The 24,377-nt window shown below is 39.2% G+C and overlaps 1 protein-coding gene across 2 annotated transcripts; it reads right to left on the bottom strand.

Annotated features, from left to right (window-relative positions):
• Nucleotides 1-2,398: 2,398 nt before the first annotated feature.
• On the bottom strand, nt 2,399-23,869 carry ICOS (inducible T cell costimulator). 2 transcript variants are annotated; one of them, XM_042949837.1, is made up of 5 exons: nt 23,746-23,869; nt 7,596-7,934; nt 6,421-6,527; nt 5,374-5,458; nt 2,399-3,160 (listed from the first exon to the last, which is right to left on the bottom strand). In XM_042949837.1, exons 1-5 carry the CDS (start codon nt 23,801-23,803, stop codon nt 3,120-3,122), a joined length of 630 nt encoding a protein of 209 aa, XP_042805771.1. In that variant the 5' UTR covers nt 23,804-23,869; the 3' UTR covers nt 2,399-3,119. The 2 variants fall into 2 exon arrangements, with proteins under 2 accessions (XP_042805771.1, XP_042805772.1); XM_042949838.1 differs by lacking the exon at nt 2,399-3,160 and adding an exon at nt 3,189-4,577.
• Between the last annotated feature and the right edge of the window lie 508 nt (nt 23,870-24,377).

The following is a 24,377-nucleotide window of genomic DNA, read 5'->3' as shown; positions in this document are numbered from 1 at the left end:
GCCACCTGACCAGATGCAGTTAAAAGAAACACAGTAACTCTTTGGGGTTATTTTTTGCCAAAGGTCGATAATCCGATTTTAATTATCAAGAAACATGGGGGGCACCTGGGTGGCTCAGTCAGTTGGGTATCTAACTTTGGCTCAGGTCATGATCTCACAACTCGTGGGTTTGAGCCCCGCATAGGACTCTATGCTGACAGCACAGAGCCTGGAGCCTGCTTTGGATTCTGTGTCTCCCTTTTTCTCTCTGCCCCTCCCCCGTCATGCGCCCGCCCTCCCTCTCTCTCCCTCCCTCTCTATCTCTCAAAACTAAATAAACATTAAAAAATTTTTTTAATTAAAAAAAAAAAAGAAAGAAACATCAGACTGACCCAAAGCAAGGGGCATTCTATAAAATAACTGCTTGTGATATTCAAAAGAGCCAGGGCCATGAAAGTCTAGACTGAGAAACTGCCTAGACTGAAAGACACTGCAAAGACATGACAACCAAATACAAAAAGAGATTGTGAACATAATCTTTTGCTATAAAATACATTAGGAGGACCCCTGGACAAACCCGAATACAGCTTGAGGGTGAGATGGCCGCCATGTATCAGTGTTAATTTTCCGATGTTGATGGTTGCATTGTGGTTATGGATAAAAGAGTGTTCTTGTTTGTAGAAAATACTTATGTCCAGAGGTGATAGGGCATCAGGCTAGAAACTTAATGAGGAAAAGAAGAGTTCTTCTGCTGTACTTCCAACTTTTTTATGTAAGTTTGTGGTTGTTCCAATATTTAAAAAAAAAAAAAAAATGATGAGCGACTGTTCCAAGCCGTGTAACCACCTTCAAGGATAAAGTCAAATTTGCAAGTGCTAGCTACACCTAAGGGAACCGTTTCCTTCCCCCAAGAAAACACTCTGAGTATTTTCAGTTGCTGAATATCAAATGTTTATTCCTTAATTTCCTACTACTGCTAAAATCTATTTCATGAGTAGCTCCTCTTAAAACAAGTCTTTATTTCATAGAAATTGTATCATTTAATAATCCACTTCGAAATGTCCAGTGCTGAGGATGAGGATGCTTTAGAGCACAGTATGGAAACCAGGCCAGGTGGACCCCAATGAAGGCTGTACTCCCCACGCCAACCCCCCACCCCCAAAGCTGCAAACAACTCAGGGAACAGCTCTGCAGAGCCAACCAGGTTGTCCAAGGCAGCTGGAAAAACACCACCAAACTTGATTCAAATTACAAATGCAGTACTGTACTGTACGTATCCATCATTACGCACGCTTACAAGAATATAAGAATGCCTAATGACATATCTGGTCTCACTTTTAAAGTAAACTAGACACAGGCACCTACAAATTTTAAAACTACTGAATAGCCCAACTTTACCTAAGGTTAAAAATGTTGTTGCACATACATTGGCTGCTCCAGAAGCATTGGGCATGCAAACAGGAAGCAGAGAAAATATTCCAGCTAAGACCAATCACCTATTATATGTATTTAAGAATCTTTCCAGCCAAATTGCATTCAAAGGAAGACTATCTTGAAGGGCCAGGGCCAGTTTCTAGGAGAAGGAATCCTGCTGATGTTCCCTGGCACATCTGTGCCTCCTCCAAGACCGTGGAGGTACAAATGCAGGCAGATTCACCATGGTCCCCAGGGTGACGTCAGCTCCTGGGGGCAAGAGCAGCTGGTTGTCCTTGGCTCACAGGAGTCTCTCAAGCCTTGCAATTTCACCCAGGTCTGGATGGCTGCTCCAGGCCGATGGGGCCATTTCAGCCTGTCAAGCCAGGAGGTCATCTGGGTTATAGTCTGTCAGTGACCTCCAGGAACTACAGCTTTCCACTAAATGGATCATTGGCTCTACCCTCCGGGACAATGTTGGGCAGTGAAAGACGGTTTTGTGGGTTTGTTTGTTTGTTTGTTTGTTTGCTTGCAATTTTAAGATGACCTATAGAAACAGCCTCGCTTGGAATTAATAGCACCATGAAAACATAGACAATGATAGAAAACAGACTCATACAATAAAGTCACTTCTGATTCTAGGCAATGTTTTCTACCACTAATGTGGTAGAAACAAGTCAACAAAGTAAATCATTTTAACTGAATTTGGGAAAATAAGAGGTCTTTCTGGAAGAAAAATATTCTTGTAGGGAAAATATAGGCAAGTTATATTCATTGGGCTACAATTAAATATATATACTACGTGTTTTATTGAGCAGCAGAGGGGGAAAATGTAGATAAAGCTCCCTGCTCAAGAATGTCTGTCGGAGCACCTGGGTGGCTCAGTCAGTTAAGCGCCGACTTCGGCTCAGGTCATGATCTCACGGTCTGTGAGTTTCAGCCCTGTGTAGGGCTCTGTGCTGACAGCACAGAGCTTAGAGCCTGCTTCAGATTCTGTGTCTCCCTCTCTCTCTGCCCCTCCACGCTCATGCTCTTTCTCTCTCAAGAGTGAATAAACATTAAAAATAATTGTTTTTTAACAGAATGCCTGTCAAGTAGTCATGTAGAGTATTTTAAAAAGGCAAACTGAAGGCAGAAGAAGGCATCTAAACTCTTGGGAATACAGGACTGGGGTTCAGATGTTGGAAAAGAGTACTGTGTACTAACCTATTATAATAGTACAATTACATGTTGATACCTCAGAAATAAAATAGCTATAATTTTGAAGCACCTTCCCCTACTGTGTGGCTAAAAAGGAATGCTCAGCCCTAGAGGAAGAAGAGGTAGTCTATAGGTGAAGTGCAGAGAGATACTGGCTGTTGGCAGCCCATTTGCTTTGCAGATTCGGTACCCATGGCATCTTTTAAAAATATCTGGAGATGTGTTTGTTCTCCTGGCTGGTGCATTGCTAGAAGCAGATATGAAGATAGGAATTCCATCCCAGTGAGGTCTATTTGTTGAGCACACATGAGCTGGGCTTTCTGTAAAACTAGTTGCAAGAGGGTGTTTTTGATAACCCAACAGTACCGAAGCAGCCTTTTAAAACCCCTGTTGACCGATAGTCACTAGTCCAGATTGAACAGAACACCAGCAGAAGATGCATGTACTCAAATCAAGTCTGACTCTCTGTGGTCCAGGGGACGTGGGAATCTTGCGCTTCAAGTCAGAGGGGACCTGGCCCACGTGGTTCATGCCTGGGTGCCACAAAGTTCCAAATTATGAGTCACACCTATAACAAAATGTAGCACAACATTTTTAAAGGCACTCTGTTCCAATTCCCTTCAACAAGTTTGTCCCTTTCATCTGACTCTTGTACACACACACACACACACACACACACACACACACACACCCCATCCAAACTCGATGCTTCAAGACTCAGCACCAGCTCCATATTTGCCGTCAAGTTTTACCCAGCCTCCTCTTAACTCCTGTAATAAACATGACCTGAACTCTCGACTTCACAATTGAGGACTTTTGACACTATTGTATGAGTCTACCCTCTATGTAAACACATCAGCTCTCCCAATGACATTACAGACTGAAGACCAGGACTTGCTTGAGTCTCCCCTCTCTCTACCCAACACAGATCACGTGGCCTGGTACTACTTACATAATCATGCGATAAATACTTGACAGAGGTGCTGAGACATGCTCTGCTTGAACTTGTGTATGCATATTGCTTTCAGAATACAGAGGAGAGACCCACCTACCTTCAAGAAGCTTACACTATGGCCGTTTTCAGTGATTACAGTTCGTAGGTGGGATGTGAAATAGCCTGACTCTGATCCCAGCCACAGCTGGGGTAGACACTTCTGTACATGCTGTCCATTCTAGCACAAGAGTCCCACCATGCATTACTCTGCTCTCTGTCTCAGGGATTTCTCTGTAGACTTGGGAGCCAAGCATAGAGCATGGCTCCAGGATGGATGAGGGAAAGTTCGTGGACCCTACAGGCAACTCCAACCCAGTGGGGATGGGATCCACTGGATCAATACCCCACTTGCCATCCTTCAGAAGAACAATTCTTGGAGACACCTGTACACTTCTCAGAGGTTCTGTGGCCTCCAGCTGAGACCTCAGTAATGCAATCTCCATTTGCTTTTCCTTCTTGCCTGTCTTACTCTCCCTGCTCCCTCACCCGTTTTCCCTGGGGTCACCTTCTAAATAAACTACTTCTACCCAAGTCTCTGTCTCGGGGTCTGCTTTTTCAGGGATCCAAACTAAAACAGACACATTATAACAAGCACAGGGATTAAAAGAAAAGATTTTTTTAATAGGCAAGTAATGAAATGCATGCTCTTTGTTAGTGACAAAGCTATGGTGGGAAATCTCTAGGGAACCAAAAGAGTCACTGAACATCCTGGGCATCAACTTCTCTCATCCAAAAAATGAGGAGCTAGACTGAAGGAGCATTTAGATCCCTTCCCATGCTTTAATTCCATGATTACAGGTGCTGTTTGCATCCTTTTTATACAAGTCCTTTACCACTGAATGGTGGCAGAACTTCGGGGCCTTCTGTCTCATCACATATGTCCTCTCGTCGCAACCTCAAAGGCATAAGACTTACAAATTTTCCACAAGGGATGCTTCAAACTTTCTAGATGCTCCTCAGCTTGATGAACCTCAAACTGACAGTGTTCGCTCTGAATGGGAAAAGTCAAAGGTCGCACCTAACTGGCCTTGTGCAGCCATCCGGGCCCTCTCGCCCTCCACCTTCTTTTCACCGGAATAGCAAGAGCCTCACCGGCTCCTCCTCCTTCCCCTGGTAGCACCAGCCCAGATCTCTCTTCCAAATCTCTGTCCAAAACCCTTCATATACCTCTGCATCTCCCACAGCTCCTTACTCAGCCATTTGTACCTCACTGATCTCCAATAACTGCTTATCAGGTGAATTAGAGAACTTTTTACCAAGGAAGACTTAGAATCATGCTAGCTTTTGAAATACCAATTAGAAAACTGCGGTGATACAATAGTGGTTTTATGGATCCTTTGCTCGTTTATTTTTTAATAGTGGTTTACAAATACATTGTTTGCAGTGTACTGCAGAAAAGGATAAACCTGAAGTGAAAAATTCAAATTTTCACAGAAAAGACTAAAATGAGGCCAGAGAGACATTTGGCCTTCCTTTAAAATAAGAAATTAAGGGCACATGGGTGGCTCAGTCAGTTGAGCATCTGACTCTTGGATTTCAGCTCAGGTCATGATCTCATAGTTCTATGGGATGGAGCCCCGTGTCAGGCTCTGAGCCGACAGTGCAGAGCCTGCTTGGGATTCTCTCTGCCCCTCCCCTATTTGTGCTCATACACATGCTCACTTGCGCTCTCTCTCTGTCTCTGTCAAAATAAATAAACTTTAAAAATAAATAAAATAAAAAATTAAAATTCCAAGCATAATGTGAAGAACACTCTGCTCTACCCAAACCCCCAGATGGAACCATACCTGTGAGTCCAGGTTTCTTGGCTGTGTTCACTGCTGCCATAAACATGTATTCACTGTTAGGGTCATGCCCACTGGATCGATACTTCTGAAAGAGAAGTCAGAAACATGGTTTGTCGGCTGCTCTTCCTCATCTCCATCCCTGGTCTTTTTTCACTGTTTTCTATTCTTGGTTGAAGTGATATGTGACAAAAGCATTAGCATGTGGTGTAGGCTCCTGACTTCCAGCTAAGTAGGAGACCAATATGAAAAGGGCTTTAAATAAAAAGACCCTTCTGCTGAATTTCCTCCCTCATTTTTGTTTTTATTGTTCCCTTCTTTTGTAGATTTAGATAGCGAGCCCTATCTCACTCTATTCTTTATCTCTTTTTTATTCCATTCTGGCACAGATACACCCATGGTCTGCCAACTGATACCTGTGTAAAATGCAGAATGCTGTAAGTTCTCTCATTGAGAACCTATATTATGAAAGACTGGAAATAATACCCCCCAGCACAGAGAGATTGTTTTGTCATTGTTGAATTCTCTTCCCAGTTTTTCTATGGTCTTCTTCAAAAACAGTCCTAACAACTTAGCCATGGAAAGAAGTTGGCCATTTACTTCTCAGCTAAGACTGACACCTTGTAAGACTTTCTCACTGATTGTTTAACTGACAAGTTGAGTGAAACGAAACTGTTTCATCTTTGTCCTGACTCTGGAAACTTAGAATCAAATTTGCAGCCCATATTTAATGATTCTCAGAAGTCAGAAGCATCTATTTTTATGTTTCAATCTTCGTCCTGACTTTTTATGTTTTCTTGGCCCCAATTCCCTTATCTTTTTTGAATAATAATAATAACAGCTCTTTCCATAAGCCCTCAAACCCTTTTTTAGAATGAAGCAGCTATAGAATAAGCTTCTGTTCCAAGTTAGTAGTTAGTAGACCTATCTTATGGAAAAGAAAATGTCTGTTAATCAAATCACTCTGGCAAGAGCAGCAGGTGCTTTGAGTAAATAACTACTGATATTCTTCAGGAAAGCAGAGGCGAGAAAAATAGAGACATTGCTCACCTTTTTTGTAAGCCAACAAAGAAATACGCATCCAAAAATGTAGACTACAACAAAAGCTGAACACCCTATGGGTAACCAGAACTTCAGCTGGCAGCAAATCTGTGATTCTGGATTGGAAAGGAGACATGTTAAGGAAAAACTGTGAGAAACAAATCTCCTTTTTGGGTGCCGAATCACAAGTTCTTTTACCAAATTCAATAAAGTGATTTAATCAAATGCAGTTTGCCTTCATTACAATCATGGAATCCAATGCACAGTATATAACACCATCTCAGTATTATAGCAAGCGTTCAAAAACTAAAACCTGAAAGATTCTATGCACATAAATGATTACAAATGTGGTTACTAGGAAGGACTTTTTCTGTCTATATTTTTGTAGAAGAGTAAGTAGGAAAAGTAAGGGTATAAAACGATGGCTTTCAATCCCCTCACTTGATTCCACAAAACCGACACTAACCAAAACCTTAAGTTTTACATGACTAGAGCCAATGGCCATTAGGCCACAGATTTGGGTAATTGTCTTAAATTTTTTCCTGATTTTTAATGGCCTATGCGTTTTAAAGACAACATGACCTATTTTTTTTCTTTTCTTTTTTGTTTTTTTGGAGAGGGAGAAAGAGAGTGGGAGGAGGAGGGGCAGAAGAGGGAGAGAGAGAATCTCTAGAAGGTGGACTATGAGATCATGACCTGAGCTGAAATCAAGAGTCAAACACTTAACCAACTGAGCCATCCAGGCGCCCCAACGTAACCTATTTCTAACTCAATAATCTACGTGATCAAATTGCATATTACTGATTAATACTAATTATTAATAATAATAAATTATCCCTTGCATATTTTTATGATAAATTATTGCCATCAATTGCACCAAAATGAACTCCACAAATGGTACTTATTTGCTTAGGGGCACCTGAGTGGCTCAGTGGGTTAAACATCCAACTCTTGGTTTTGGCTCACTCAGGTCATGATCTCACAGTTCGTGAGTTCGAGCCCCATGTCAGGCTCTGCACTGACAGTGTGGAGCCTCCTTAGGATTCTCTCTTTCTCTCTCTCTCAAAATAAAATAAACAAATAAACTTTAAAAAATAGTCATTTGCTTAGTTGTTTTCATTAGTGAGAAAAGCTGTTAAATGGGAACGTACTCTTAAGTCTGAAAGATGAAAACAGTGTCTTACCATAAATATTCAAATATTCTCTGCTAATATTCTTCTTCTGAAAAGGAGGAGGATCAAAAATTGACAGTTCGCAGGTGTAATAGCTGGCATGAGAATTGTCCAAATTATACAGGAAAAAGGAGACACTGTCATTGAATAACTGAGTTTGACAGAATTTCAGATTCTTAATGGACACCGTGTTACCACTTTCTTTTGTCTTAGTGAGATCACAGAGTACTTCCGTCCCTTTTAGCAACTTCATTTTAAATTGCAAGGCTATCTCACTGAATTTGCATGAAATTTGTATGCCTCCATCGTGAAAGGTAAACATCTCGGACTTGGCAGAATCATTGATTTCTCCTGGATAAAAAGGAAGAAAACAAAGCAAAAGTGACATTTTATGAAGATACTACTCTATTAGTTGTATTTGAGCACAAAATTTATCTCTTCTCTTCATAAAGTCACCTCTATTGCACCAAAATGAAAGAATTTAACAACCAAAAGAAGAACAGGACAACAAATAAAACTCTGCCCTCGAAAATAACCTGACCAGAAATTTGCTTGTTACATATGAATATATAATATGTAATATATTAAATAATATATTTACACAGGGCAGGCACCATATTATCTGATTATGCTTTTATATTGGAGACAGATGATAAACAAATATGTAGTAAAACATCTGAATTAATGCTAGGAATGGAGTACTGTTCAAATAAAGGTGGGGGGTTGGGTTCTAATTTTGTTTATAGAATCAAATAATGCCCTTTTGATTTTTAAAATTGAGATTGAAGGAGGATTAGCACTTTGTCAAACAAAGGAAGATTTGGGATGAAATTTGGGGAAAGATGTAACTTACAAAAAAAATTTAAAAAGTGAAAAATAGCTTAAACTAAAAAATGAACAATTATATATAAATATATATTTACACTATACCCTCCAGTCAGAGAGTAAAACAACAGATGAATCATTTTCAAATGATAGAAATGTGTCTTCTCTGAACCTGATCCATTGAGAATTGAATCAAGGTCTGATGACAATGGTAAGGCACCAGATTTTTGTCAATTTCTTTTTTTTTTTCCCAATACATTTTAAGCTTTTTAGGAAGCCAAGGGTATTTTTGAAAGCTACACAGGGGTCACACAAGGAAGGAGCCAAAATGGTTTTAGTCTGGTTGCAGATTCTGAGTTACTGGGTTATAAGTAACTGTTCTCTTCTGTTTCTTTTTCCTTTTTTTTTTTTTATATATATGAAAGTTTCTCACTGAAATTGGGAAAATTATTAGCACGAAAGTTTTTTGCTTAAGTTTTGAAATCTGTCTTTATTCTTAAAGAGAATATAGCAAGTAAAAAAAGAATGTTGAAGGAAAAAAAGTTGTCCAGCCCTATTGTGAAATAGACATACTATCTGTGTATATTTCCCCTCTATCTTCCAGATATACACTTGTTTTGTAGACATATTTCTTTGTGTTCTGCTATTGTCACTTAATGATATATCATAAAAGTTCCATTTCTTACATAGTTGTCACAGTCGTCCTTTTTAATGACTGTATGTATATTAGGACATAATGTTAATATATAATTTGTTAAAGCATTCCAATGTTGAATATTAGGGTGATTTTTAGCACTTTGCTTTTATGACCTAGTCAAACTGTTTAAACATGTTATGGCACTACGTATTGCCATGTTGCTTTCTGAAAGAACTTTAATTTATGATATGACTAAACATGATGCGGGTAGATTCACCTGCCACAACTCTGCTTGCACTAATTGCCCTAATTTTATTTAAGATTTAGCACAGTTACTTATTTTTCTTAATATCTACAGGCTTTAATTTAGATCTCTTTAATTTAGATTCCATATTACAAGGGGATAGATTTTCAACTTGGAGATTTGACTGTGAAAATATGCATAAGTGTTGTAGTTTTTTGGTTATGACCGCCCAGCTTCCAACAAATTCCCACACCCAAACAACCAAAACTGCTGAACAAAAGGTCTAAAAAATATTATTAAAAGGCTTAACAAGGTTTAGCAAAGAGAAGAAATTGGTGGGTTAAATCTGAAGAACCAGAACTCAGAGAGATGAGCAGAGTTTAGAAGTTGCTTTTACTCTGAGAGTGTTTGCTGTTTACCCAGGTTCAAATTTTTGTTTTCATGCCTCAACTCCCAGAGTCTTCAAAGTAAGAAATCTAGAAGGCCATCCTCTTTCAGTAAGTTGGGATCTCAAACGGTTCCCTTCTTGGACTACAGTTAAAGCAGAAGGAAACCAGCTCACATCACTTCAATGGTCCAGAAAACCTAAATCCTTGAATTTTGTTCAGGGTCACTTTGGATCATTATTACCCTTAGGCTATTGAGAGTAAAAATGCAACTATTCTAGGAAAAAGATTTACATGGTAGGCCTCAAATCCTATCCACAAATAATATTTAAAAACAATGACAAGCACACCAAAAAAGTTAATCAGACATGCAAGGAAACAAAACAAACAATGGACTACAGAAACAAAGCCCCCTTAAAGTTCTATATTTGAATTGTCAGATCCCAAAACAAACAACGGGGCTTACTGCATTTAAGGCAGTAAAAGACAAACTTCTAATAACCTCTGCAAAGCAAAGGAAACTAAAAGAAACAAACAAAAAACCTAATTTGAAAAAGAATCAAATAAAACTGGCAAAATCCATACTATGATTAAAAATTCCATGGATATTTTCAAAGCATATTAGAGCTAAAGAGAGAATTGATGAACTAGAAACTTAGGTTAGAAAAATTATTTGAAGTGCAGTCATCATCCAGATTCAAGAATCCCAACAAATCACTAGCAGATTTTTTTTTTTTAATGTGCACGTCTAGATACATCATAATGGAAATCCTAAAAGCAGCCATAGAAAAGAGACGCTTTACCTTCAGAGAAGGAACTATTAGACTGGCAGGTGATGTCTCAACATCAACAATAAAAAACAAAGTGAAACAGTAAAGGTATGTATAATGAGAAACTTTGGTAAGTGAAGTATGCATGTTGTGATTTCTTGCCTAATGACTAAGAAAATAGAAACGGGGGGGCCAGGGTGGCTCAGTCAGTTAAGTGTCCAACTTCTGTTCAGGTCATAATCTTCTGGTTCGTGAGTTCGAGCCCCGTGTAGGGCTCTGTGCTGACAACTCAGAGCCTGGAGCCTGCTTCAGATTCTATGTCTCCCTCTCTCTCTGCCCCTCCCCTGCTCATGCTCTGTTTCCGTCTCTGTCTCTCTCTCTCAAAAATAAATAAACACTAAGAAAATTTTAAATACAAAATATAACCTAAATGGATGTCACAAAGTTCAGTCTAATGGTTTTACATAAAGGGAAGGAAATGTTGGATCAGGAAGCAAAACCCAGGGGGTAGAAAGGCTTCTGTGTGCTGACAGTGTTTTATTTCTTGAGATGTGGTGATTATGCAGGCAAGGTAGTATGCTTTATAATTATTTATTGTGCACTGATGTTCAGTCTTCTGTATATATGTCTTGTTCTAGAACAAAAATTTGTAACTATACAGAAGGAAAATAATGCTTGTCTTCATTTTAAAAATAGAGGAAACAATGTAAGCAAAAGGCAAAAGGAAATAACTGATAGCATGGATATATACGCAGTCTACATTAGATTAAAATGAAAGATATTTTCTTGGGGACTTATTTATGTGAAAATAAATTATGCTGCATGACTATTGTTCTGATGTTTAGGACTCTGTATTCTCCTGCAGAGAATAAAATCAGTGGGCTCGTTCTCAGTTTCTTTAGAAATGTCCAGGGCACCGGCGGGGGAAGGGGGAGGGGATGGCTCAGTTATTTAAGCATCCAACTTTGGCTCAGATCATGATCTCATGGTTTGCAAGTTTGAGCCCCATGTCGGGCTCTGTGCTGACAGCTCGGAGCCTGGAACCTACTTTGGATTCTGTGTCTCCCTCTCTCTGTCCCTCGCCTGCTCATTCATATTCTCTCTCTCTCTCTCTCTCTCCCTCCCTCCCTCCCTCCCTCCTTCCCACCCCTCTCCCTTCTCCCTTCTCCCCTCTCCCCTCTCCCCTCTCCCCTCTCCCCTCTCCCCTCTCCCTCTCTCTCTCAAAACTAAATATTTAAAAAATTTTTTAAAAATGTCCAGAGCAAATTTTCCCAGGACTTTAGAATGGCAGCAAGTAAATTACAGAGATCTTAGGGCCAAAGTGTCTGTGGCCACCATGTAAACACATAGACATAGGTGCCCTATCTTGTATTTCTGAAGATGTTTTGTCAGCAGCTTCTCTTCTCTGCCCCATGCCCACACTATGACCCACAACCCAACACAAGATGAAAGGTAATGATCAGCAGTGCAGAGTAGTGGAAGATGCAATGCAGTGATTCCCAAGGAAATGAGAGGAAAATTCTGGCCTTCCCATAGCAAGTCTGTGACTCTGGTACCCCTCTGACTTTGGTCTCTTCATCTGTGAAATAAGGAAGTACCAAAACATCTTCAAGTTCTTTCCAACACTTACTCACTAGGGATCCAGGATCAAAACCTATCCAAAGAAGACTGCAAGATAAGCTATTACTTTGTTGTTGTTCCAATAGTCTTCTCTGTTCCAGAATCTTACTGGGATATTCCAGGGGGGTCAGGAGAAATAAATTGAATGAGACTATCTTCCTTGCCTGTGAAAGTGTTTAGGTAGGGCTAAGAAGACTACCTAAGTTTTTCTTGAGTGATAATGCCAAGGATGTGTGCCATTGACATCAGAGGAGTAGCTGGGGATTCCAAAGTGTCATTTCTGCTGGGCACTCTGACTTGTTCACTTTATCATATTTAATCTAGGTGGGCTTTTTATTATTAAAGATAGTGATAAGAAGCCTGACTTCTGTTTCTACGTAACCAATGCTTAAGCTTTTCATCTGGAAAACCATTTGACAACTCTAAGTCTGCAATTTGAATGTTTTCAATTAAAAGAAGCAGGTATGACATTTAATCAAGTGCTTCATAATTACTTTGGCACTTGTAGAACAGATATGCTCCAGTACATGATTAAAAATGCTCCTTAGCCTTTGGAGACATGTGAAAAAACACTATCAAAAGGAGATCATTCCTATAACCATGGCTAAAGCATTTAGCGGGTAGGCAGATAATTTAAGGAAAATCAGAATGTATTGGTTTCTTATAACTGTAGAAACAACTAGAATCTTTTCTTCACCTTTCCTGGATATTCTCATCTCCAGATCTAATATTCAACTGGGAGTGCTGGTGTCATAACACCAATTTTTATAGCCAGTGTTCGTTTTGGTTGAGTGTCAGATCTGTTTGACCAGTTCCTCTGCTGTACCAGAAGTTAAAAATTGTGAGAGTTCCCCTCACCAATCTTTCTTCTGTTCTTTCTTCCTTTATCTCAGCTTACTTTTTTTTTTACATACCACTTCTTATAAAATCATCTTCCAAAATCTCCCTTCCCACAGTCTTTGATAAGTTCCTCACCTTCCTCCCTAACATATCTCCATCTAAGTTCTCATAGACACTGTCTGTCTGTGTTTCAGACTCCCCAAAACACCTTCTCCTTCACATTTGTGTTTCTTGTAACATGGTTCAACCCCCACTCAGCATCATAAACAATTAGACCTGGTAAACTTAGAAATTATACAAGTCCAATTCTTTCTGAAGACCCGGACAGGTTAGATTATTTGTCCACAGGGAATACAACTTCTTGGGTGCAGAAAAGATTCTGGGTTTAATCTACGGTTGAAGTACCACTAGCAACAACCAAGGGACAGGCAATGGAAGCAGGCAACCACATGAAGCAAGACAGTGATCACTACAGACTGAGCTTACAGGATCATGTTAAAGTCTGTCTACGGGAAGAAGGCCTAACTTCCTGTACTTCTGTTTTATGTCTGGTTGAGTCTATCCACTGCTCCTGCATCTAAACTTCAACTGGGCCAAACCATATCATCTCTCTTTAGGACTGCAAGAGTCTCCTAACTTGCTGCTCTCACTTCTGCCCTTTTACCATCTATTCTCTTCAGGGAAGCCAGAATGATCTTCTAACATTCACAGATTGTGTCATTGCCCTGCTTATGAAACATAAATCTCATTTAGAATTAAATTCAACTCCTCAGCCTAGTTTCCATGACCTGCATGACCTATGTAGCTCTCCAACACCATTTTATACCAGACACTCACTACGCTGCAGTCATACTGCTCTTCTTTCTATTCCTCAAATATAAGAAGCTGGTCCCCTGGGCTTCAAATTTGTTGCTTTTTCATCTAGAATGTTCTCTGCAGTCTTCACAAAACTACTACTTCTTTAGCGACCACTGACCACTCAATCCAAAGTACACCCCCAAGTCATTTTCTGTCCTATTACCTGAGAGAAAATATTTATCATTGCCTGAAATAATCTGGTTTATTTATTTACTTATTTATTGTCTGGCTACCCCACTGTTACATCAGGTTTACCCCACTGTTTAAAATCAGGTACCTTGTTGATCTCCTTCACCAATCCATCCCAACTATCTACAATAGCATCTGTAGTATGTAGTAAGTCATAATAAATATTTATTAGACACAGAGATGAACTAATGAATATGTAGATTTCGGTGATGTTATAAATCTGGGGCGATGAATAGAATATACAATGTAAGAACCAAAAGGGCTCTCAGAAATGATCCAGTTAAGCCTTTCATTTTATATTTACATTTATCAAGCTAGACTTGGGGCAGAAAAGTGAGTATCTTGCCCAGGATTCCATAGCTCATTGCTGGAACATGATCTCATGATTAGCTATGCCATGTTGTCTTTCTTCTAGAAGCAAGCACATGCAAATGTATAATCAAGCATGAAGGGTATCTCCTGAAATGGAATGTCAGATTCTAAAGAAAACTCTCTCTGAGCTCTAAAGAAACAGATTCTTTCTCTTTAAATACCTACTAGGTTCATAAAGACTTGTTTAGATGATTGATGATTCTCTTTCTCTACAGAGGACAAGTTTAAACCTGGTTGATTATTTAGATCCTCCAGAGTGCACAGTCTTTAAAATTGCCCAATGTACGGCCAAGACGGGCCCCTGGACCAATGATTCTTCTAATACACTCAGATGTTTCATAACTACAGCATGTTAGTGACTTAGGATAAAACATCATGCTATATCTTTCAGCACTTAATACATTATTTAAAACACAATAGAAATATGTCCTCTTGACTCCGAGTAATGGGTCTTAAAATCTAAATATTAAGTATTAGTTTTTGTTTTGCTACCATATCTGTTTACTTGTTAGTACTCCTGGATTATAAGTACTCTGGAGAACAGGTATTGTGTCTTCTTAATCACATAGACTACCATGTCTAAAGGGTACAACCTTCCCAGTAGAGGTTCAAACCTGTTAACTGCTGCTAACTATGATTGTTATAACTTTACTCTTGACATCAGTGGACTAATGTTTCCAAGAGTAAAATCACGGTCTTTATATTAGGTGATTTCTTTAGGTTTTCAAATTATTTAAGGGATAAGAACATTGGTATCCCCTGAGCGTGTGAACTGTGGAGGTTGTTTAAAAAAAAAAAAATCAGAAGAAAAGATCATTCTCCTGAGAATTGTACTGTGGCTCAGAAGAGTTTATTTGTACGTTGTTTTTTTTTTTTTTTTTTAATATCTAAACCATTCCATTTCTATAGTATAAGATGGCCTTACTGGAACCCATCCTGCCAGGACTCCTTGTAAGCAGTTGTATTATCCCCTGTTGAAATCTTTTGGCAAAAACACTTTAGAAAACCCACACAACTGCAGGGGGTGTGAGACAAAACAGTAATTTTATTTCATTCTCCTTAACTCAGACTTCTAACCACAAACCTCCACAAAGGTCTCAGAGCGATAGAAAGATAAGATCTCCTGAGTATGCAATTATTGATAGTGCTTATTAAACATGTTTTCTGTAATCAAACAATAAACTTTAGCTTAGCAGGCACATGAGTGTGACATAAGAGGTGAAGTCCTAAAAACTGCAACGTTTATTTAGGGTTTGTTACATTTTATCTTTTACTAAGAAATGTTGGCATTTAAAAAAATGTGCATTTACCACTTTTTTTCACCTTTAATTAAAGTATTGTCATTTTTTATGAGTCTACTGGCTAAAACTTTTAGAATCCTGATTACATATTTTTACACACGCATCATTTCTATACTTACATTACTATTCAAAGGCATCCATACTCCAAAGAAGTGATTGAAGTGAGTAGGGAGGATAAACAAAATAAACCCAATCTGATCTAACTTCCTAACAAAGACAAAAGATGTGAAGAAGTGAGGAGAAAATCAAAAAGCCAAAAGAGCGTGTGCGTGTGTGTGTGTATGTGCGCGCGCGCGCACACACACACACACACACACACACACACACACACAAATATGTGTATTGTTTTTACTCTCCAAGGAAATTTGTTGGGGGGGTAAAACAACCCTCGGTCCTCTAAAGTGTGTATCCTATTACAGAATAAGAAAAATATGGAAAAATGATTTTCTTCTAGTAAAAACTTTCTTCATAAAAACAGAAGAATATCAAATATGCTATAAAGCTTTGTAGCAATATTCATGAAGTAACAGTTAAGTTGCAAACAAGTTACTTTCCTAGTTAATTCATTGTCAGTGATTTAAAATTGCCCCACCAGGGAAATTACATGAGATTAAATGAGCCCAAGTCTCTTACACAGAAGGGGAGGGAGAAAGAATTTTATTGGCACCCAAGAATATCCACATTACTTCCCATCCCTCCTTTGGGCGCATAGACAAGGCATTGGCTGGGTGAGCTTGTTACACTGAAGGCCCCAGCTCTCCTCTCTACTCTAGTAACACTCACCTTTATCTCAGCCACCCCTTCCCTTGGCTCCAGTCCTTTATCACCAGTTTCCTTTCAACATCTCTATCTGGTTTCCTCTGATAGATCAAGAATAACATTTCCAACCTGAACTCAATATTCACTCCCAAACCCAAACCTTGTCATTTAAGGGAGTCACTAGTCTGACCCCCTTCCTCATACCTCCCTCTCTCTGGTTCTCCTGATCCAATTGGCCACTAAGTCCCGTTGACTTTAGCTCAAGGATATCTCTTGAATTCAGTTGCTTTTCTCTATTTCTGTTGCCAATCCAAGGCATTTTTGTGTCTTCCCTCCTCTGTGGAAGCTTCTTGACTGGCCTCAGCAGCAGTCTCTCCGTTTCCAAATCCATCCTCCATGCTGCTTCCAAAATTGTGTTCCTAAAAAGCATTTAACTCCCCAGCCTAAAGTCTCTATTATATTGTTACTTATGAGGTAAAAAATCAATTTTCTTAGCATGACACCAGCTCTTTTCACAATCTGTGGACCATATATGGTCCACCTATACTAAATTTTTGGCCATTCTTCTCACATCCTTAAACTATTCCCATAAACTAGAATATCCCGGTACTTCTTTGTCTTCTTAGAAACCCCCATGCATTCTTTAAGAACCATTTTAAATTGGTCCCTGAGACCCCAGACAAAGACACCTATCTCTATGCTCTCAATAATACTTTGTTTACACCAACATATTTATAATGCATATCATCTTTGATCATAATTATTTTGTCTGTCTTCCTCATTTAACCATGAGCTTCACAAGGATGAGAACTGTAGTATGGTCACCTAAACCATCCAAGGAGCTAGAACATTTTATAAGCTCAATAAAATAAATGAATGCATAGAAAAACATGGAGGCTGAGCATGTTTGGCAAATGTCCTGCAATGGACTGAGGAGAAGAAGGAGAAAAGCAGAGCAAGAGATTCTGTTTACTGGAGAATACTTGTTTCCCAGTCCAAAGACAAAGACTCAAACTGAATGCTACCTGGCCAATTCTCTGAAGCCTAATAGGTCTGGAAGTTAAATAAATATTTCAGCTTTCAAAAGTTTCCAAATAATAATACAACAGCAATTTATAAGCATTGAGAGTTTCTCCTATGTTGAATACTGTTAAATGCATTACATGCAATACATAATTTGATGTTCATAACAGTCTTTTATGTTGGATTTTCTATTTTAAGGAAACTTTCGTATTTTGAGGAAACAGAGGCTTGAATCACAGGCCCAAAGTTATTGAGCCAGTATGTGGTGGAACCATAATATGAACCTAGACAATCTGAGACCAGAGACTGCATTCTTAAGGAGCCTCTTAGTCCAGTAATCTAGTCCAACCCGCTAATGCTACAGAACCTGAAGCCCAGAAGCTAAAGAGACTTGCTGAAAAAAAAAAAAAAAAAAGAAACAAAAAAAGAAGCTTTTAATATTAAACTTGATTGGGAAGTTATGTTTGGATATTTCTTTTCCTTCCAGACGTATTGGGTATATTATCCCAAGTACTTTAAGTACTATTTACATTGATGCCACATATGTATTCTGTGATTTAAAAAGTTATCATATACCAAAAATACATAAAATAATTTCTTAGATATAAAATTACTTTGTGCTGAACACATTTCTTTAGATATGCTCATTCAACAACCATGTGTTAAGCTATGAGCTACCCTGTGTATTTGAATCTGCAACAAAGTCTAGCTCTTTGCTCTGACAAAATTCTTTTATTCTGTAACTTCTCTGCCTGTAGACATGTAAAAACATGGATTCACATATACAAACTTTCATTATCATTCAACAGGTACAAACAGGAAATAATGGGAGATTTTTGTTTTAGACATAGTACAACATAAACACAACTTTTCTTGTGAACTGGAGGATTTGTTTGTTTGTTGCTGTTTTCCATGAATGGACATTTTGGTGATGAGTCCTAGGAAAATATAAACGTTGGCTGTAAAAAGTCTGATTTCTCAAATTCAAAACAGCTATATTAAAATGATCTCTAATTGCTTGTTGAAAGTGCCATGCCTATGTCAACACAGCTCCGACAAACAAAAGCTACTATCAGAACTAGTGGTTGACAGAACCAAAATTCGTGAGTCTGTCACTGTCCCTAGAGTCAACTCGATTTTTCTTAGCGTTGCCTCACGCAAAGTAGAAACAGGCATCAATACGTTATACGTGACCCAGAGGAGGACCATATCCCCAACATCTGACTGTCTTTAAACTTGGAAATCTTGGTCTGTTCTGATCAACCTTACAGGCTAAAGCAATGAAAAAAATCATGTTTTGACTAACAGTTTTCATTTGTGTTGTATACTTTCTAAATACTTAAGTTCTACTTTCCAAAATACAGTTTTGAATTTTTTTAAATTTTTTAATGTTCAGATTTTGAGAGAGAGAACAGGGGAGGGGCAGAGAGAGAGGGAGACAAAGAAGCAGGCTCCAGGCTCAGAGGGCTCTGAACTGGCAACACAGAACCCAATGTGGGGCTTGAACTCACGAACTGCAAGATCATGACCTGAGCCAAAGTCAGATGTTAACTGCCTGAGCCACCCAGGTGCCCCTAGTTTTGAATTTTCATAAGAAGTCTTCAAATACCAAAGGTCCTATTTTACTTAGGATGACCAAAAAGTGCCATTTGAAGGACTCAATTTATTAGAATAGCAATAGTACAGACGAGCCTTTAATGAGTAAATGTGGCCCTTTCCTTGGGTATTAAAAGGCTAGAGATGATTTTTATTTACAAAGTTTAATAAATCCTTTTGCATAGAAATTTCCTATCCTTAAGCTAGGAAGGTAGCATAAGTTGTGGGTTTTGCTCAGTTTACAACTGCAAATATTGAGGCCATTTTTTTTAAGTCAAACAAGTCTATACACCTTACAGTGAGCAAAACAAAAATGAGAATCAGGCCCTGTCTACACACCTACATTCTGTTTCTACCAAGAAATGGGAATATGCTGTTAGCAATTTAAAAACTATGCTATTCCACTTCATCTGAGTGGATTGCCAATAACAATGAGAAATTAGGAAAGCCACTGTGTTCACTATGGATGAAAAAACACGGCACTCACGATCATACATGAGAATAATAGATATTCCTAGAAAGAAGAGAAAAAGACAAAGAAAAAGATATGATTAAACTATGGGGAGAAAAATAGCCCTGAAAATTAAAACCAAAAAAACAAAACAAAACCCTCAAGTCTACAGATTGAAAAGGCTCACTCAGTCCCAAGCAATATTAATGAAAATACTCAGAGCTAGGCATGCCCTGGCAAAATTCCTGAATTCCAATATTGAAATAAATAGCATACAAGATCCTAGAGATTTTTTTAAAGTTACTTACAAATGAGCGAGAATCAGAGTAGCATGGAACTGTTCACCTGTAACCCTAGAAGCCAGCGGACAGTGGATGGGAATCCACAGAGAATTCAGAGAAAAGACTTCAGTCCAGGAATCCTATTCCCAGAAAAGATATTGGTCACCCATCAGAGTTAAAGACTTCTTTACCCGTGCTGGAATTCACAGAGTTTGAGGTATCTGCAGAAAATGATAGAAGTCTTCTAATCACTGTATCAAAACAGAGATCACAAGACAGGAGCAGATGGCAAGAGGGGTGCTGGCACTGAAAATAGGTGAAGGAAGTGTGAAGGAGAGATCCTTAAAACAGACAAGAAATACTGTAAGAGGAAACCTGGCAATGATCTGCAATTATTATTTCAAAGCCCAAGATTGGGGCGGGGTTGTGCTAACTGGACAGCGTAAGAGTGGGACGGGAAGAACCTTCAGGAGTTCTCAGATCAATGGGGAGTGTGGAGTCAGCACATCAGGCAAGGCCATTGTCATTATTTTAATCCAATAATAGGCACTCAAGATGCTCTAAACATAATGACTACTCAGTTAAGAACTGTAGCGAACCTTCTAAATTACAGAAGCAAAGAAGGAAGTTAAAAGAAACTTAGTTAAAAGGATACAACAGCAAAGGAAAAGAAATAGAAATAAACACGACAATGAAGGGATAAAATCAAGTGTATCAGATTTTCAGGCTCATCACACTGACTGGGAATGGCCTGAATTCATCAATGGGGGAAAAAAGTCAACAATCTGGGTTTTTAAAACTCCAACATGACTACTTGAGGGGATTGTGGGAGGGGCTGAAGGTCAGCTCGGATCAGCAGGCTTCTCTCTAATCTCAGGGGGGAGCCCGTCTGCAGGCAGTAACGGGCTGTTTTTCCTGAGGTGATGGAATTCAGGGGTCACAGATTGGATGCCTTGGAATCAACAGCAAGGCTCAACTTGCACCTGAGGGTTATCCTCCCAGGCACTTCCCAGAACACATCGTGAGACATGCACATTTATTAGGCACCGTCTCACGTCCATCATTCCCACTCAGGTACAGCATCCACGCTGCTTTCAGAGTGGTCTTTCTGAAATCAGAATTCATAAGGTCACCCACATGGTTCTCACTGCCCATAAGGTGTAGAAAGAGGGTCTTCCAAACCCAGGTAGAGGTTCACATTTTTTCCAGACCCTTTTACAACGAGGAGCTTCCTATTACTCCAGAGTCACAAGATGATGACTTTGTTAAATTTTACACTGAGATCAATGGTTAAGACTAGAAATCACTGGGGCACCTGGGTGGTTCCATCGGTGGAGCGTCCAACTTTGGCCCAGGTCATGATCTTGCGGTTCATGGGTTCGAGCCCCACGTCAGGCTCTGTGCTGACAGCTTGGAGCCTGGAGTCTGTTTGGAATTCTGTGTCTTCTCTTTCTGCCCCTCCCCGGCTCGTACTCTGTCTCTCTCTCTCTGTCTCTTTCTCTCTCTCTCAAAAATAAATATTAAAAAAAAATTTTTTTAAAGACTAGAAATCACCAAGGTTTCCAACCTATTAACTCATCAACCAAATGCAAACCTGAGAATTTCTCTCCTTTTACAATTTGTTATAGCTCTTGCTACTTCAAGACAATGAGGAAAGAATGTGAAATCTGGAGTCAGGTATATTTTGTGTTGTAATCTTGGTTCTGCCACTAATTACTATGTAACAAATCACTCAGCCTTTCCTGGTCTGAGATTCTTCAAACATCACCTGAAGATAAGAATACTCCCCTTTTTGTGGGTTGAGAGAGCCTACTTAGTTGGGAGGATTAAAAATATGCCAAAAGAAAAGACCTGCAAGGGCTTGGCATACTTCTTCTAGGCTCTTAAGAACCGTTGGGTGCTAGATATATGCATTGTGATGGTATTTTGAACATGGAGACTGTTAGCAACTTAGAATCTCCATTTAGTCATTCATGCCTGTTTTGCCGCCTGTCAAACCAAGAAATGGCTTGTCACATGGCATAGTGTTCTGTGTGGTAAGAGTGAATTCTGGTATTATTCCACTAGAGCTTAAGATGAACATCGTTCTAGAAGCACAATTTCTTTACCAGCTTAGTCTAACAACTCGAAATAACTCTACCTAGGTTGGATTCATCCTTCCATAGAAATAACACGATTATTAATTCAAGTATCAGACTGATAATAAGCACATTATCGACAACTCTAAGTGCCCAAGTGGGTTTAACATACTGGGGTTCATTTTGGCAGTACAAACCTTTCAATGACTTGAGCCAATGTTCTTGGAAAAAATCCAAAGTTCTTTAAATGGCCCATATAGTCTCAATGGTCTGCTCTCTGCTCTCCTTTCCAGCATCATCTTATACCTTCCCAAACCCCTCTCCTTCAGGCACATCTACCTTATTCCAGTTTCCTGACCTTAATTCATTTCCTCTTGCTACAGCTCCTTTGCACTTCTTCTTTTCCTGGTATGGAATCTTCTTCCTCACTCTCGTACGATCCTCCCCATTTATTCTTACTTATCCTTCCAATCTTAATTCAAGTGCCACGTCCACAGAAAAGACTTGAATATCGCTTCCAAACCCCACCTCCATATCTATTCCGTCTAGAGAGGATTCTTTGTGACATCCTCTGAATTCTGGCTATAGTGATCACTAATTCATGGGATTACTGGATTAATGTCTCAGTCATTCAGTTAGCCTCATGACAGCAGGGCTGATAAGGGTTTGCTCATCATTGTTCACACAGCAGCTTGCACAGTACCTCCTGCCTGGCAAGTGCTTGATGCTGCCTGAATGAATAGATAAGTGAATGAATGAATGGATAAATATCCATTCCAAAGCTATTCATTTGTTGTTCAATAAAAGATTTCACTGGGTTGTGGAAAAGGCCTTAAAAACAAGCAAGTAGTCCCAAGCTGGCTTTGGAACTTGTAAGTAGACTCTGTTCACTCCTCAGTCCTCGTTACTTAAGAGCATTTGGGCCACCTTGAACTACCACAGGATGAAACATTTGACCAATCCGCTTTTGCTTTAGTTTTTTGGAGAGAAAAGTAAAATCTATTTCTTTGTACAACTGCAAAATTTATGTCTAGCTAAATAAGATTATACCTACTAAATTTCTGCTTTCACTTTCAGTGTTAATAGAACTTTCCAACTTAATGTAATTTCACTTTGCTTTTGCCAACCTCAAGAACATGGATCAGAGTGAAGGATAAAAGTATTACAAAAATGTACCAAGTTAAAAGCAGCAGAAATCTGTTTATTAATTTAGTTGTAGGTAGCATTATTTAAATCGTTCAGTCTGACATATGCCATCTAAGAGAGAGAATTGAGGACTTTAGAATGGTTGCTTGTTTTTCCTTATTGTCTCCAGAGGCTAGGGAGTCTTTTTACATCATCCACTACTCCTTGGCCTTTTTGAGGGACCCTGACACTTAGCGTCAAATAAAACCTCTGTGGCAGCCTGTGGCATATCTGACACAAGATCACCCAGATAAGATGAAAATCAAAATCCTTTTTTTTTTTTTTCAAAGCCCTTCCATTTTATTTTCTCCTTCAAAAAGAATTCCCAGTCCAAATGCCAAGACTATTTTATTTTCATTCAGTTGACACAAGTCATTTTGCCTTTCATCTTTCTCTGAGAACAGTAAGCCACTCTTCGACTTGATCCACTCACAGGTAACTCCAAACAGGTAATTTAAAATTTTAATGGTCGGATGAAACCTTTTTCTTCATCTTAAAACACAATATCAAAGGAAGCGGTACAAACTCCACGCTCTCAGCAGCTGCACCGCCACAGACACCCTGAGCCCAAGTGCTTGGGGCTCTTCTGTAATTGTTGCTGCTTTCAAAACAAAAACAACACAACACAAAAATACAAAAAACAAACAGAAACCCCTTCTATTTGGCGCCTGACTTTTCCTACCTTTGGTTTCTTTTCATGTTCATTTGAATTATAACTTAGTGAGAAATATTAAATGGGCCACTTACCTGTTAGGACTTCAACTTGAAAGCAGAAGAGAAGGAAATAGCAGAGGTCTAACTTCATGTTTGCCAGAAACAGATACAATCCTCCCCAGTGTTCAAAGCTGACAGTGAATTCATGTTCTCAACTGTTTTCTATTTGCTGGAAAGGAAGTGGGTTTTGTGAGGGTTTATGTAGTGTCACACTTACCATCAAGGCAAGGAGGTGTCTCTCTCGATTGATGTCAATGGCTATTTGAGAGGCATTACTGCTTATGGGGTTCAGCTTAATCCATGGATTGCTGATAATTTTGAGAACAGACTTTACCCTCATCCTGGCTCCAATAAAACCAGAGACAGAGACCATGCTTATTCTCAGAACCACCCTACTCCACTGATCAATAGTTATTAGGCGGGGCGCCTGGGTGGCTCGGTTGGTTACGCGTCCGACTTCGGCTCAGGTCATGATCTCGCGGTCCGTGAGTTCGAGCCCCGTGTCGGGCTCTGTGCTGACTGCTAAGAGCCTGGAGCCTGTTTCAGATTCTGTGTCTCCCTCTCTCTCTGTCCCTCCCCTGTTCATGCTCTGTTTCTCTCTGTCTCAAAAATAAATAAACGTTAAAAAAATTTTTAAAAATAAAAAAAATAGTTATTAGGGATAA

The sequence above is a fragment of the Panthera leo genome, chromosome C1, assembly GCF_018350215.1.
Source record: "Panthera leo isolate Ple1 chromosome C1, P.leo_Ple1_pat1.1, whole genome shotgun sequence".
Lineage (NCBI taxonomy): Eukaryota > Metazoa > Chordata > Mammalia > Carnivora > Felidae > Panthera > Panthera leo.
The sequence above is the reverse complement of the archived record's forward strand: the minus strand, read 5'-3'. Positions and strand labels throughout refer to the sequence as shown.

Bases quoted from the DNA above. Each gene is read 5' to 3' on its own strand.
- ICOS (XM_042949837.1), bottom strand. From the start codon at position 23,803: ATGAAGTTAGACCTCTGCTATTTCCTTCTCTTCTGCTTTCAAGTTGAA. The intron at 7,935-23,745 runs GTAAGTGGCCCA...CTTTTTATCCAG, and splicing joins TCAAGTTGAAGTCCTAACAG to GAGAAATCAATGATTCTGCC. The intron at 6,528-7,595 runs GTAAGACACTGT...TTTCCAATCCAG, and splicing joins AGAATATTTGAATATTTATG to AATCACAGATTTGCTGCCAG.